The sequence below is a fragment of the Macaca thibetana genome, chromosome 19, assembly GCF_024542745.1.
Source record: "Macaca thibetana thibetana isolate TM-01 chromosome 19, ASM2454274v1, whole genome shotgun sequence".
In the NCBI taxonomy this organism is placed as follows: Eukaryota; Metazoa; Chordata; class Mammalia; order Primates; family Cercopithecidae; genus Macaca; species Macaca thibetana.
The window spans coordinates 39,881,013-39,896,851 of NC_065596.1; the positions used below are offsets into that span (position 1 = coordinate 39,881,013).

At 50.5% G+C, this 15,839-nt stretch overlaps 2 protein-coding genes across 2 annotated transcripts in view; one reads left to right on the forward strand and one right to left on the reverse strand.

The window, feature by feature from the left end:
• The window catches only part of TMEM147 (transmembrane protein 147), a 136,116-nt gene that overhangs the window by 69,410 nt on the left and 50,867 nt on the right, over positions 1–15,839 (forward strand). The window lies entirely within an intron of this gene.
• KRTDAP (keratinocyte differentiation associated protein) lies at positions 5,234–8,422 on the reverse strand. The gene is made up of 6 exons (XM_050768849.1): positions 8,247–8,422; positions 6,692–6,730; positions 6,552–6,593; positions 6,331–6,375; positions 5,617–5,664; positions 5,234–5,376 (listed from the first exon to the last, which is right to left on the reverse strand). Exons 1-6 carry the CDS (start codon positions 8,331–8,333, stop codon positions 5,338–5,340), a joined length of 300 nt encoding a protein of 99 aa, XP_050624806.1. The 5' UTR covers positions 8,334–8,422; the 3' UTR covers positions 5,234–5,337.

A 15,839-nucleotide genomic window follows, 5' to 3' on the forward strand; every position in this document is an offset into this window, starting at 1 on the left:
ACACTCTGAGTAGCAAAAGGGTGTGGTAAATGTGAGAAATCAGTTTCATTCACTCAGTTAAGAGGCACCTACTCTGGGTCAGTGCATGGACTAGGCCCTACCACTTTACAATGCAAAGCATTTTTTGGTGTTTGTTTGCTTTACTAGAGAGTTTTGATTTTTAATTTATTCTTTTAAATATGTAATTTTCACATGGTAAAGCATTTTTGTTCATAAAATCCAAAGGGGTACACAGCGAAAGTATCTAACTCTCCAGAAGTGATCACTGTTACTTCTCAAGTTTTATTCCAGATAATGGCAGATAATATGCAGATAATAGCATATATTTGTACCATATCTTTATTTTAACCACGTGGCAGCATAATGATCTGCCACTTTCTTTTTTCATTTTACTCTATCTTGGAGATTGTTTCATAGCTCAGTGTGTATCTCTAGGTCCTGTTGAACAGGTGGTATAGTGTCCATACAAGATGCATTTGTTGGCCAGGCATGGTGGTTCACACCTGTAATCCCTGCACTTTGGGAGGCCAATGCAGGTGGATCACCTGAGGTCAGGAGTTCAAGACCAGCCTGGCCCACGTGGCAAAACCCCATCTCTACTAAAAATACAAAAATTAGCCAGACATGGTGGCAGGCACCCATGTAGAAGATGTAATCCCATCTTCTCAGGAGGCTGAGGCAGGAGAATCATTTGAACCTGGGAAGCAGAGGTTGCAGTGAGCCGAGACTGCACCACTGCACTCCAACCTGAGCAACAGAGTGAGACTCCATCTCAAAAAAAAGGAAAAAAAATGTATTTGTTGTTATTGTTTTTCTAAAGTATAAAATAAAGAGTGACTACCCCCTGGCTTCTTCCTCATCCTGCACAGGTCATCCTCGGGGAGCACAGGTGCTGTGTCTGCCATTCTTTGAATCCTCTGAATGGCCTGACCCATGTTTGTGCATTTTGTCAATTTCACATGATCTAGCATACATCTGTCACTCACATGCACAGCTCGTCTACACTTCACTTTGTCTTTTTCTTTTTGCTTCAGATTGCAGTTTCTCTCCAATTGTTTTTTTTTTTTTCTTTTTTTTTTTTTTCTTTTTTTTTGAGGTGGAGTCTCGCTCTGTCGCCCAGGCTGGAGTGCAGTGGCCAGATCTCAGCTCACTGCAAGCTCCGCCTCCCGGGTTTACGCCATTCTCCTGCCTCAGCCTCCCGAGTAGCTGGGACTACAGGCGCCCGCCACCACGCCCGGCTAGTTTTTTGTATTTTTTAGTAGAGACTGGGTTTCACCGAATTAGTCAGGATGGTCTCGATCTCCTGACCTCGTGATCCGCCTGTCTCGGCCTCCCGAAGTGCTGGGATTACAGGCTTGAGCCACCGCACCCGGCTCCAATTGTTTCTTGACTCTGCATTCTGTCAGCACTTGCAAATTGGTCTAGTGTTCTCTGGCTTTAATCATATGTTATCGTTATTGTGGAATACAACACACATAAGTGTGTATAAAGTGTACGTATTTAAAGAAGAAATGAAACATGATGTAGAGGTGACTTCTTTCACCCCCCTTATCTCCTGTGTGCCACTCTCCTATCACATGGGATCTCTCCGTCTAAGGGGCAACTACTATCCTGATTCTGGGTTAATCTTAAGTCCTGTGACTTTCCTTTTTGAAGTGGTTCTCAGGCTTTAGTGAATCAGACTTGCTTAGAGAGCTTGTTAAAACACAGATTGCTGGGCCCCAACCCTGGTTTCGCATTTACTAGATCTGGAGTGGGGCCCAAGAATTTGCATTTCTTTTCAGTTCCCAGGGGATCCTAGTGCTGCCAGCCTGGGGACCACACTTTGAGAACTACTGTCTTATCTCAGAGATACTCTTAACTTGTGTATCATGACTCCTAGTTCCCTGGGGATGCTTTACTCCTCCCCTAAAACCTAGTCACTCGATGGGTGTCCCTTAAGCACCTCCCCTCTTCTTCCTGTACTCCCTTTCCTATCACTTGGTTTGTGAGTGCACAATCTTCACTAAGTATTTCTTTTTTTTTTTTTTTTTTTTTTTTTTTAGACAGCGTCTCACTCTGTCGCCTAGGCTGGAGTGCAGTGGCCAGATCTCGGCTCACTGCAAGTTCCGCCTCCTGGGTTCACGCCATTCTCCTGCCTCAGCCTCCCGAGTAGCTGGGACTACAGGTGCCCGCCACCTCACCCGGCTAGTTTTTTTGTATTTTTTAGTAGAGATGGGGTTTCACCATGTTAACCAGGATGGTCTCGATTTCCTGACCTTGTGATCCGCCCGTCTCGGCCCCCCAAAGTGCTGGGATTACAGGCTTGAGCCACCACGCCCGGCCAATCTTCACTAAGTATTTCATTTGATTGTGGCATTTCACCAGTGTCCATAGTTTTCCTCTCTGTTGGTCATCCCATTTATAGCTTTCCTCTCCTTTGTGTGTATTGGAAGGAAGAGCATAAGCAACATTTTTTTTTTTTTTGACAGAGTCTTGCTCTGTCATCCAGGCTGGAGTATAGTGGCACAATTTTGGCTCACGGCAACCTCCGCCTCCCGGGTTCAAGCAATTCTTGTGCCTCAGCCTCCTGAGTAGCTGGGATTACAGACATACACCACCACACCCGGCTCATTTTTGTATTTTTAGTAGAGATGGGGTTTCATCATGTTGGCCAGGCTGGTCTCGAACTCCTGACCTCATGTGATCCGCCCACCTAATTTTGTGTTTTTAGTAGAGACGGGGTTTTGCCATATTGCCCAGGCTGGTCTCGAACTCCTGACCTCAAGTGATACACCCAGCTCAGCCTCCCAAAGTGCTGGGATTACAAGTGTGAGCCACCGTGCCCGGCCACGAACATTTATATGTCTTTTTTTTTTTTTGAGACGGAGTCTCGCTCTGCCGCCCAGGCTGGAGTGCAATGGCCGGATCTCAGCTCACTGCAAGCTCCGCCTCCCGGGTTTACGCCATTCTCCTGCCTCAGCCTCCCGAGTAGCTGGGACTACAGGCGCCCGCCACCTCGCCCGGCTAGTTTTTTTTTGTATTTTTTAGTAGAGACGGGGTTTCACCCTGTTAGCCAGGATGGTCTCGATCTCCTGACCTCGTGATCCGCCCGTCTCGGCCTCCCAAAGTGCTGGGATTACAGGCTTGAGCCACCGCGCCCGGCCGAACATTTACATGTCTTATTCACCTGGTCTGTAAGCGCCTTGAAAGTAGGAACCAAGTTTAATTTCCCTTGTAGTGCACTTCCTCAATTAAACTGCAGTTCATGGTTTACAAACTCAGTTGCTTATAAAGGCCAAAGGCAATGTAAACAAGTGAAGCTTGCCAAGTAGAAACTTCCCTGGAAGCCATGTCCTATGTAAAGAGGGCAGCTGCTACTTGGCTTTAAGTCAGTCACAGATCCACTGTTCTCTAATTTTCCCAGTTTTCAAGAGAAACCAGAAATAATTCCAACTAGTTTAGTATTTTAAGTACACAAATTGGGTCATAGAAAAATACATCTACAGGAAACAAAACTAAATCCATTTCATGTTTCAAGATCTTTGCAGTGGATGGGTGGATGGATGGATGGATGGATGGATGGATGGATGGATGGATGGGTGGGCGGGTGGGTGGGTTGGTGGAGGGGTGGGTGGATGGGTGAATGAATGGGTGGATGAGTGGATGGGTGGAGGGATGGATGGGTAGATGGGGGAGTGGGGGAGTGGATGGATGGATGGATGGATGGATGGATGGGTGGATGGGTGGATGGGTGGATGGGTGGGTGGGTGGGTGGGTGGAGGGGTGGGTGGATGGGTGAATGAATGGGTGGATGAGTGGATGGGTGGAGGGATGGATGGGTAGATGGGGGAGTGGGGGAGTGGATGGATGGATGGATGGATGGATGGATGGATGGATGGATGGATGGGTGGGTGGATGGGTGGATGGATGGATGAATGGGTGGATGGATGGATGAGTGAGTGAATGAGTGAATCTGGATCATTGTGGCAGCTCTCTGGTTGAAACTGGGGGAGTAGCAATACATTATCTACTATATGCTTGGCCGTGTGCAAGGGGCTTTACATACTTATCTCATTTGACCTTCATAACAACACCACATGGTGGTTATCATTCTTATTTATTCCCATACTCATTTCACGGATAAAGAAGCAGAGGCTTAGAAAGAAACTCAGGGTCACACTGCTAGTTTTCTTTATTTAGAGCCTACCTAATTCCAAAAAAGGATTTCAGATGGGCTCATGTGATTTAAGCTGGGTCCTGAACCTTGGATTTCAGATAGCTCTGTTATACAAAATCGCCACTACAAAGGGAATCAGGTTTTCAGAAGGTAGGTAGGGGGAGAATGCCAACAGTTCAGGGAGTAGGTTTGATCTGTGAAAGGAAAATGAAAATTTGGGACCCCAATTCACTCTATCGAAAGGCAAAAAGATCAGCTGAAAGCTGAGACATGCCAGAAGCTGCCTTTCCTTTTGTTCCTAAACAGATAGCTACAGGTGAAAGGTTAACTATCTCAACAGATAGCGACTCTATGTTCACCATATCTTATGTAAAGTGCTGGATTTACTGAGCATGAGACAAATATATAATGGACTATTCCCCTACCTGCTCCTTTTCTCTTATAACATGTGGATTCAGTAATGTGACCATACCCTCCCTCTTTCCCCGCTTTTCCCCTTTAAATACTGAAGCTCTCAAAATCATCTTTGGAGAAAGGCACAGACCACAGACCGTTCCTCTGATTCTGTATTTTTTCTCCTGGGCATTGTCCTTAACCTTGACAAAATAAACTTCTAAATTGATTGAGACCTGTCTCAGATACTTTTTGGGTTACAAATTGGCAACCAACGAATGGCCTCTGAGTGGAGGTGACCCTGACCTCTGACAAATCTATCGGTGCTTGGCACTAGTTTGAGCTGTCTTTATTGCTCAAACCAACAGGACAGTTTTCTGGGTCCACGAGCTCCCCCTCAAGAGAATGAGACCTGTCTCAGTTACTTTTTGGTTTAGAAATTTCTTGAGCATCTTACTAAGCAAGCCATAGCTTCATGCTCCTCAAGGATCCCAGTCAACACTAACGAGCTAAAACACAAGGAGGTCTCTTGCCATCTTGGTGTGTCCTTTCTATTTCCTCCTGTTTCCCTACTTACTCTCCTCTTGGAAGTCAAGATTTCTACCTACCAGCCTTGGGGCCCATTCCATCTTAACTCCTTTGTAAAGCCCAGTAGGAGGACAGAGACACAGATACAGGAGCTGTTGGATGGAAAACATTTTATTGGAGTTCCTGAGCCAGGAAAGGGTTATGGTAGGTTGAGAATCAGCGCTCACACTCGCCCCCTCTCCCAGTGGAGGTCATGGTCACTGGGCATCAGGAGTTGCGCTCCTCAGTCCTTTTAGCTGGAGGGAGAGGGGTCAGGGTTAGATGGGGAAACCCCTGGGTGCCCAGTATAGGATGGCACGGATGGAAAGGAATTTCTGCCTCGATGTGAGTTCCCGTTCTCGTCTATATGTAGTAGTTAAGATCTCCCTTCAGTTTGGTGAGAAGGTTGATCCTCCTTTCCCTGTCGCCACTCTCTCTCCCATATCCTCTGCTTCTTCCCTTACCCCCAATATCCTCCTAATGCCCACACCTCTCACCTTAGGAAAGGCATCCCAGTTGAGGAAAGGAAGTTTCCTTTTGATAGACTAAAAGAAAGAAAGAGAAAGAGATTGCTGTGTTGCGGGTCAGCCGGGCATGGATCAGTAAGCATTCCCTTAATGAACTCCCACAGTAACCATAGTAACAATAATGTTATTATTTTGTCATTACTTTATCAAGAGCTAATATTTCCTGAGGACTCATTCTGTGTCTGCCTTGCACAAGCATGATTTCAGTGGGTTTTTACAGCAACCTTTTGTGGTGGATTGTCATCCCCACATCACAGAGGAAGCTGAGGCCGAGGGAGCTGAAGGCATTCGCATGAGGCCACGTGTGAAGTGAGTGCAGTCAGGAGACGCGGACCCCAGCTCTGTCACTGACTTTGCCTTCTAAGTTTGGGTGGGCCCCAGTTTTTCCATAGAGGATGAGGGGATTCAAATAAAATCTTGACCGATTAGGCTCTTCCTCTTCTGCAATTGTCTTTGGGGCTCTGCTCCTCCACCACCATCTTAGGAAAACATGGGTAGCCAGCCAGGACAGACGCCGGGGGAAGCTTTCTTCGATTGACAGCCCATTGGGCAGCATCCAGGCAGGGCAGTCACTCCCTCCCAGAGCTCAGGAACCAACCCGTACATTTAAAGCCAAAATGTGCTGCCACTACCCTGGGATGACTGCAGACAACCAAGGAGGGCAAGGGGCGCCCGAGCACTCACCTCAAAGAGGGCATGCCAGTTCAGGAACTCATCAGCCTTAAAAGCCTGTGGAGGAAGAGGGACAGCAGAAGCAGGTCAGCTCCAGGGGAGGCCAGAGCTTAGCCCCCAGCCCTCTGGAGAAGGTGAAGGAACCGTGGCAGCTTTGCAAGCTCTCCACCAAGGCGTTTATCCCCTCTGTAATGAAGGTATTCACGGGGGCAGCACCAGAGAAGCGTACTCACAGATCGCAACTTGTCGATGTTCAGGAACGGGGTGTTAAAGGCCTAGGCGGAAAAGCAGGGTGTTAGGAAAGTTGCTAAGAAGCACAAAGAGAGAAAGGACAGACTCACGGCTGGAGGGCCGGGGAAAACAGACGGCTTACCTCGGGTCGTGACGCATAATTCTCAATGGTGCTTTCTTCCTAGAAAGGGAGAGGGAGAAAAGGAGGCAGGTGGTCACGTGACGCCAGGGCCCTCACCCACATCCCTGTCTGCCAGCTCTGCCTTCATCCACAGGCCAGTCCCCGAAAGAACGCAGCCTGTTCTCCACCATGGTCTCCATTCCAGTTGCGCACATGGTTGGTGGATGTGCAGGGTGAGGAGGGGGAATTGGAGAATGGTACATGTGAGCGGTGTCGTGATGGGCAGCAGGCAGAAAGCCTGGAGCGGAGCATTCGCTCGGGAAAAACTAGCTAGTGCTGCCCCGCAGTTAACTTAATTCTAAGAGGTGGGGTGTTCTGGAGACACCCATGCTCAGTCCATATAGCTGGGTGGGAAAGATTCGCGTGCAGGTGGGAGCCCAGCTGCTGAGGTGAACCGCCTGCCTCTCACTGAAGTTGCTTTGCTTTGTGGCTTTATTGCCACCACTGTTGGAGGCTCAGTTACCCCCCTCCATGGGGACCCACCCCAGGCCTCAGTGTGCCCCATCGTGTCCTCCCCAGGACACAGCCAAACACGGAACCCGCAGGCTGGATCCAGATGCTCAGATCTCATAAAAATTTGGCTCATTTGTTTTTTGGTTTGAATTGGACATTTTGAATTAGTAAGAATTCATAAATTCATCCCGATTTCTAGTTTCCCCTAAAATTGTTAAAATTCTAGGCACGTCTTCCCACTCCATGGTGTCAGGTAGTGTGAAAGCTGCCCTTTCAGACTGGGGAAGTCAGCCCCCCTTCCCCTGAGGCCCCGACAGTCCCCCAGCTCAGTGACATCACTGGCTCGGTCGTCGGCCGCTGAGCCTGTGCCCCTGTCTTAGACTTTTAAATCCAGAGCAGGCATCAGGATTCCTCTCTGGCTGAGGACTGGATGGTAAAGATTCTCACCGTGGTCTGCGCTCCAGAGACAGTGAGGAGCCACCCGTCACCAGGGCACCGCTCACAGGGGCACAAATAGAGCAAAGAGGGGCTAGGCAGGGGTATCCCAGAACACCCCAGCCCCACTCCTCCTAGAGTTAAGTCAGCTGCAGGCAGCACTAGCTAGTTTTTCGCTTTGCTCCACCCTCTCCACCTGCTGTCCATGTGGACGCAGGCCTGGGTTTGGAGCTGCTCTGTCTCACATTGCCGTTCTCCAGTTCCCCCTCTTCCCCTGCACATCCCCAGGCACGTGTGCGCTGGAACAGAATGAGTGAACACTCTGAGGGCCCACGGTGGAGATCGTCTGAACCCAGACGACCCACTCAGTCCTGTCTCCTCCCAGGGTTCAGTACACGAGCCTCCCTCACACACTTCACCATCCCTTCCAGAAAGAGGAGCATCTCTGTCCCAAATGTCTCCCCAGGGATGCTCTGTTCCCTCCTCCCTTCCACAGAGCCCCAACTTCTTCAGCCCCCATCAGAATCCAAAACTAAGAGCCACCTATCCAGGAATGGACAGAAGGTAGAGAGATGGAGGGGTAGGTGGGTAACATGTATAAGAATAAAAATGCAGGTGACGTGCTCACCTCAGAACCACCCAGGGTGGCTCCCTGGGCAGAATGGAGCACCAGGAGGGAGAGGAGCACCACGGCAGGAAGGACCGGGATCTTCATGGCATCAAGTTTGGGGTGCTCTGAGGCGGGGCCTCAGTGCTTGCTCTTTATATTCCCAAGGAGGCAGATGAGCACAGAAATGGGGTCCCCACCCCACTGACTCATCCTCAGAGCCTGTCGCCCACCCCCGGGGCTCTGGGAGGGGGAGGCATGGACTGTTCCTCATTTGCCTTGGATTTCTCAATTCGCATTCTGCCCCAGGCACGTGGAAGGTGAGACTGCAATGGGTCTCTTCATGCAGATGGGGCTGGGACAGAGACAGGTTGGACCTGTCCCTCCGAGGGATTGGCAGTGGTACCCAAGCAACCTCTCCTTTTGTCTTTGTCTCTTTTCCTTATATCCCTATTCCTCTCTTAGAATTCAGGCTTTTTCCCCCCTTTTTTTTTTAATACAGGCTCTCACTCGTTGCCCAGACTGGAGTAGAGTGAGGTGATCATGGCTCACTGCAGCCTTGACCTCCCAGGCTCAAGCAATCCTTCCACTTCAGCCTCCCTAGTAGCTGGGACTAGAGGCACGCATAACCTCACCCAGCTAATTTTTTTATTTTCTTGTAGAGATGTTGGAGCTTTTTTAAAATTTTCTTGTAGAGATGAAGATGTCTCGCCATGTTGCCCAAGCTGGCCTCAAACTCCTGGACTCAAGTGGTCCACCTGCCTTGACCTCCCAAAGTGCTGGGATTACAGGTATCAGCCCGCGCTCCACACTAATTCAGGCCGTTTTTTCACCCTACCAAAATCTATGTAAACTCTTTAGCTTGGCAGTGAAGGCGGTCTATGCTCTGAACTCAACCCACCTTTATAACTTCTTCCATTACTCCCTTTGTACATACCTCACATTCTGACCAAACTGGACTCCTTACCAACTGTATCCTTCTTTTTTCCTCTTTCAAGAATCTAGCCATGCTGTCCCTTATTCCTAACATGGCCTTCTCTCATCTCCAGTTCTCAGAACCCAGCACTCTTCTTGGATGAAGCTTCCCAGATTTTTCCTGCCATGCCCAGTCCCTCTCTCCACACCTTTCCTTTCACAGAATTCCCATATTCATTCGTTTCTATGTCTCTGTATCTAAGTGTGTCTATTGTATCTAAGTAAGTCATGTTCTTGCCTTGTTTCCCTTTCAGAATATCAAGTTCCTTGAGGTCAGGAGCTGTATCTTGACCAGCTTTACATCCCCCTAGTACCACGGCTCACAAAGAACCCAGGTGGAGGGCCGGGCGCGGTGGCTCAAGCCTGTAATCCCAGCACTTTGGGAGGCCGAGACGGGCGGATCACGAGGTCAGGAGATCGAGACCATCCTGGCTAACACGGTGAAACCCCGTCTCTACTAAAAAAATACAAAAATCTAGCCGGGCGAGGTGGCGGGCGCCTGTAGTCCCAGCTGCTCGGGAGGCTGAGGCAGGAGAATGGCGTAAACCCGGGAGGCGGAGCTTGCAGTGAGCTGAGATCCGGCCACTGCAGTCCAGCCTGGGCAACAGAGCGAGACTCCATCTCAAAAAAAAAAAAAAAAAAAAAAAAAAAAGAACCCAGGTAGAGTCAGCATTAGTCAGACCGGATATGTTAGACTTAGTATTCAAGCATCCTTCTGCCACAGTGTACATTTTTCTTCCATGGGGCTGAACCTTTCCATTTTCCAACTGCCCATCTTTTACTCTTGGGTCTTCAGAGAAATGACTGTCTTGAGCTAAGACGACAAGGAACAGGGAAACAAAAACCAGGTCTTAGGGTGCCCAGTTGGAGATGGGATCCAGGTACCCTGAACTTGGAGTGCCCACTCCATGTCATTGCCCTAACCCACCTCGCCCCACCCCCCGTTTGGAAGTTGGATCACCTCACTGTGACACAACGTCCTAGTCAAGCAGCCTTCTCCACAGTGAAGTTCAGGTGGCCAAACCGGCTCCTGCTGTAACAGGGAGGGGCTGGGACATGGACCGGCACTGCCAGGGCAAAGCAAGACCTTATCAACCCAACCTGATGCAATGCACCGTGGCGGCGGCCCTGGGTGGGAGGGCTGGACGGTGTCCATGAATAACCTTTACGAACCCCAGCAGCTGGGCACCTCGGCTCCATCCTCACGCTGCCCCCACACCCCAGTCCCAGACATCCTGCCCCTCTTCAGCCTCCTCTGATTTTATAACGGCAGCTTCCCCTTTGCAGAGCTACCTGAGGGAACACTGCTTGGAGAACACTCCCTTAGCCCAGATGGCCATGCAGTAGTAGATGTCACAGAGTTGGTGCTCCTGGAAGGGACGAGTTATAGAATGACTGAGGTGGGTGGAGCACCTCCCAAAAGGTTTTCTGGAGGACACAAGTTCTGTGTAATGAATCTTACTAATTAACGAACAGTGACTGAAAAAGCTCATTAGCCACCGTTCCATCCGCATAGGGTCAACTCCAGGAGTGAAGAATCAGACAAAAGAGAACTGATGTGTAATCAGCTATGATTTGACAGATGGGTGGGGGGACCCAGCGCCAGTTTTGGCCTAGGTGATCTAGAGCATCAAACAATCCAACGCCATCTTCTGTTTGGCTCTAGAGTCTAGTCTGTGATTGTCCTTTGACAATAAATTGCCCTTCCTATATTTTCCTCTCCACCTCATGGTACTGATAAGAATGTTAGCTGAGTTACTGAGGCTTACTATGTGGCAGACCTTGTACTAAGTGCTCCAAATACGTGATCTCATTGAAATGTCCCAGTGATTCTGACACAGGTGGGTACTATAATTACTCACATTCTATAGGCGGGGGAACCACAGCATATAGAGGTTAAATAACTCACCCCAGGTCACACAGCCAGAATGTGACAGGACCAGCATTAGAACGCTGGGCTTCCAGAGCCTGAACCTGTATCGCTCCTCTCTATGCTGGACAGGCTATGTTACAGCCCATGTAACACCCTGTGTGAATTAGACCTATGCCCTGAGAGTGGGGGGCAGACTGCATCAAACCCCCACAGGTCCCCTTTACAGTGTCCTTTGTGATACATAGCCTGCACCATCAGACATGGCAGCTCCAAGCATAGGTGCATTCATTTAAATGAATCAAACTACACGCTCTTGACAAAATGAAAACGAAGAACTAAGGTTAGTGGCATCAGCCCCCGAATGAACCTGAGATTGCCTCAGTTTCCAGATGCCTCCAGTAGTATAATCATCTTGCCACACCAAGTATGTGTTTACAGATAAGGTTCTGGTTCTGGCTCTAGTGTTCAACATTCTGGTGTTTAAAAATAGGTACTTTTTGTATCGTGCCTCTAAACACAGGCCAACTGCTTTGTGTGCTCAACCAAAGAAATTCTGTTCCTATGCTGGACAAAAAAGCTGTCTGTGTTGGACTCATGATTTGTTTCCACTTGGCACCTTCCTGGTAGATTTTCTGAGGGTAATTTTTTGGGGTTTTGTTTGTTTGTTTGTTTTTTGTTTTTGAGACAGAGTCTTGCTCTGTCACCTAGTCTGGAGTGCAGTGGTATGATCTCGGCTCACTGCAACCTCCACCTCTCAGGTTTAAGTGATTTCCTGTCTCAGTCTCCCAAGTAGCTGGGGTTATAGGCATGCACCACCACATCCAGTTAATTTTTGTATTTTTAGCAGAGATGGAGTTTCACCATGTTGGCCAGGATGGTCTCAAACTCCTAACCTCAAGTGATTTCCCTGCCTCGGCCTCCCAAAGTGCTGGGATCACAGGAGTGAGCCACAGCGCCCAGCTAGTTCCATCCTGACATGATTTTTGCTGTGCCAGCTTTAGAAGCCAGTGTCTCTCTCCAGACTCCTCCAGCTTCCTCCATCTACGCTGCCTCAGTAGTTTGTGTCCCTGAGTTGGGTTGGGCAGATGGGGAAAGAGAGGGGCAGGGGGTTCTCCCTGGGAGAGGGTCCCAGCAGTTCAGGTGATGGGTGGCAGGAAAATCTGCCCGATATGCAGCTCAGCTTTGGATGAATCACGGAGGGTTAATGGAGTCAGGCAGCCGCAGAGACTGGCTCTGCAACATCACATCTCCAGGTTGGCTTGACTTCCTAGCTCCCTCACTGAGAATACCAGTAAACCCCTGTTTTCCCACAGGCCTGCCCCCACCCCACCCCAAATCTGCCAGAACTTGAGCGTGGGTAGGAGGCGAGGCCCAGCCCCGATTGCCCCATTGTGAGACACACCTAGGGCCTGGCAGCCAGCCTTTTGGGTCTAGGGAGGGAGTGGGGATTCCAAGAGATAGACACTGGGTTTTCGGGGCCTTAGTGAACACTAGGTGGAAAGCCAGGAATCCTGGGAGAGAAAGGGGGCTGGGGTGTGGAGTATTAGGGGGCAGAACTCAGGGCATCCCTGTCCCGTCCCTTCCTCCCGTCGTCAGTGTTGTCACACCCAAGAAAGCAGCCTCATCCACCAGCAGGTCCGGTTTCTTCCTTTGCCACCCACCCTATGTGCCCTGTGCTTAAACCTGTCCCGGGAAGTCTTCCCGGATTGGTCCCACTTAATTCCAATCCCTCTCTCCATTGGCTAATTTGTAAATATTTATTTTACTCTTGGTGCTGGGGACTGCAGATGGACAAAAGACCTGCCCTACGGAGTCCACATCCTAGCGAAGGAGACATCATAATGCAACAAAAAATAGACACACAAACAAGATTACTTCAGAGAAGGACAGGTGCTGCGAAGAAAACCGTATGATGCTGACAGCCATATGATGCTGACAGGGCTTCATTGGTCGATGGCCTGAGGGTCGGGTGCAGTGGCTCACACCTGTAGTCCCAGCACTTTAGGAGGCTGAGGCAGGAGGATCACTCGAGCCCAGGAATTCCAGACAAGCCTGGGCAACATGGCAAGACCCCATCTCTATTAAAATACAAATTTAAAAAGGTGGCCCAGGGAGAGAAATTTGAAATTAGTCCTAAAAGCAGATGAAGCTCTGGCTTTCTGAAGACCTTGGTAACAGCCGCCCTTGTTCCCTGATGGCCTGTGCCAGTAGGCCCAGAGGGACCTTAGAGAGGGAGGCCAGGCCCATTGCATAGAGCCGTGGTGAGGAATAGGGATTTTATTCCAGGGCTAATGAGAAGCTGGTGGTAGGTTCGGAGCACGGGCTCCTTCCGGGAGTTGTGGAAGAATGGGATCTAAGGAATAAGATGGAAGCTGTGGCTTCAGGAGGTCACTGGAGGATCCCTGAAAGGAGAAAGGGGTACCCACCCTTAGTTGGAGGGCCCCTTATGCCAGGGGACCTTAGCCTGCCTCGGGTGTCACTCTAAGCTTTCAAGAGCTGCTTTCAGCTTTTTGGGCCACGAGCACCCCACGAGCCAAGAACCGTGCTCACCCCGCGTCTCCCAGTGCCTCAGGGACTAGGCCGAGGAGACCTGAGCTCCCCGCGGGTTTCCACCCCCACCCACGCTCCGGGAAGCTCCCTGTGCAGCGAGGATGCAGCCTCCTCCTTGGGACAGCCCCGCGCTCTCCCCCTTGTGGCCTCCAGGAGGTACTGCAAGGCTCTCCTACGGCGTTGAACCCCGGAGGACAAGTACAAACCAGCGTCAGGATTTCAGGACCCAGGAGAGAAGAGAGGCGAGCGGAAGAGGAGAGGCCGAGCGGAAGAGGAGAGGCCGAGCGGAAGAGGAGAGGCCGAGCGGAAGAGGAGAGGCCGAGCGGAAGAGGAGAGGCCGAGCGGAAGAGGAGAGGCCGAGCGGAAGAGAGGCCGAGCCTTCTCCCAGGCAGGCGGACTGGGTCAGCTTGGTTTCCTGAAGTCAGTTTTGGGCCGGGTTTCTTTCATGTATACATCCACTGTGTGAGGCCCTGTGCCTGTCCTGTGGGTGGAGAGTGACCTAGGCAGACGGGGGCCATGCCCTCAGGGAACTCAAACCTGGGAGGGAGTCACTTAGGCTGGCAGGGCGCCTCCTGTCCACCTTTTACTTCCTGTCCCTTGCAGGGATGCCAGGGGGACAAAGGGGTGGGGGATCCTTAATCCGGACGTGTTGGACCAGCTTGGTGGGGCTTAGGGGCTCCAACTGCAGACCCCCAGCCCCATCCCAAGGGCTCCTCAGCGTGGAATACGCCTGGCTCAGCCTGCGCCGCAGCCTCTCCTGTTTCATTGATACAGTGATGGGGTGGAAGTGTTCTCCTCCCTCCCTCTGTATCCTGGAAACACAGGGCAGTGCCTATGATAAGGCCCTGGGTTAATCCAGTGCCCCCAACTTCCTAAGCGCGTCTCCCCAGCCACACCCCCATCCCCACGGCAGCCTGTCCAGGTGGTGAAGCACAGTCTCCACCAGCACCTGGCTCCTGTTTCCTGCCCTCTCCCTGACCTTCTGGGACTGACCTCCCACTTTGAACAACCTCTTTCCCCCTGCCTCCTGACTTGAATAGTTCCATTGTCGCTTTTTCAGGCCACCAAAACACCTGTGGCTGCTTCAAGTGCAAAAAGAACAGTATTCAAGCCGGGTATGGGGACTTACGCCTGTAATCCCAGCAACTTTGGGAGGCCGAGGCGGGTGGATCATCTGAGGTCAGGAGTTCGAGAACACCCTGGCCAACATGGTGAAACCCCGTCTGTACTAAAGATACAAAAATTAGCCAGGTGTGGTGGCGCATGCGTGTAATCCTAGCTACCCAGGAGGCTGAAGCAGGAGAATTGCATGAACCCAGGAGGTGGAGGTTGCAGTGAGCCAAGATCGTGCCACTGCACTACAGAGTGAGACTCACTCTTAAAAAAAAAAAAAAAAAAAAAAAGAATGGCGGCCGGGCGCGGTGGCTCACGCCTGTAATCCCAGCACTTTGGGAGGCCGAGGCGGGCGGATCAGGAGGTCAGGAGATCGAGACCATAGTGAAACCCTGTCTCTACTAAAAATACAAAAAATTAGCCGGGCGCGGTGGCGGGCGCCTGTAGTCCCAGCTGCTCGGGAGGCTGAGGCAGGAGAACGGGCGTGAACCCGGGAGGCGGAGCTTGCAGTGAGCCAAGATCGCGCCACTGCACTCCAGCCTGGGCGACAGAGCGAGACTCCGTCTCAAAAAAAAAAAAAAAAAAAGAAAAGAATGGTATTCAGATATAGGTTGGTTAATGATCTTTTTTTTTTTTTAACAGATGAGGAAACTGATGCACGATGCAGGCTGCTTGTCAGAAATAAAACCCAGGTCTCATCTCTCTCGGCCTCTGTGCCTTATACCAGTTTCAGGCAGATTAGCTGCCCCTAAATCACTCTTCCATCCTCCCTGAGCCAGGCCATCAACATAGCATTAAAGAATAAAATTTGAGAAAGTCGTAGGGAAACAAGACTCATGTTTTATTTCCACAGAGAGACTCAAAAGTAGGAAGCTCCTCCTTCCCGGAGAACTGTCACAGTGACTTCAGGTCACAAAAGGGAGCAGGTAGAGAAAGATGCTGGTGTATCCGATGAGGCTGGTGGTCACTGAGGCCCCACAGTGCAGTGGGAGGAAATAAGGAGACACAAGCTGGGTCCCCAGCCTAGGAAACAGAGGTGCAGCAGCCGGGCCAGGGCTGGTACAGGCTGGGAGCCAAGGGGAGGAGCTCCCTGACTACCAGTG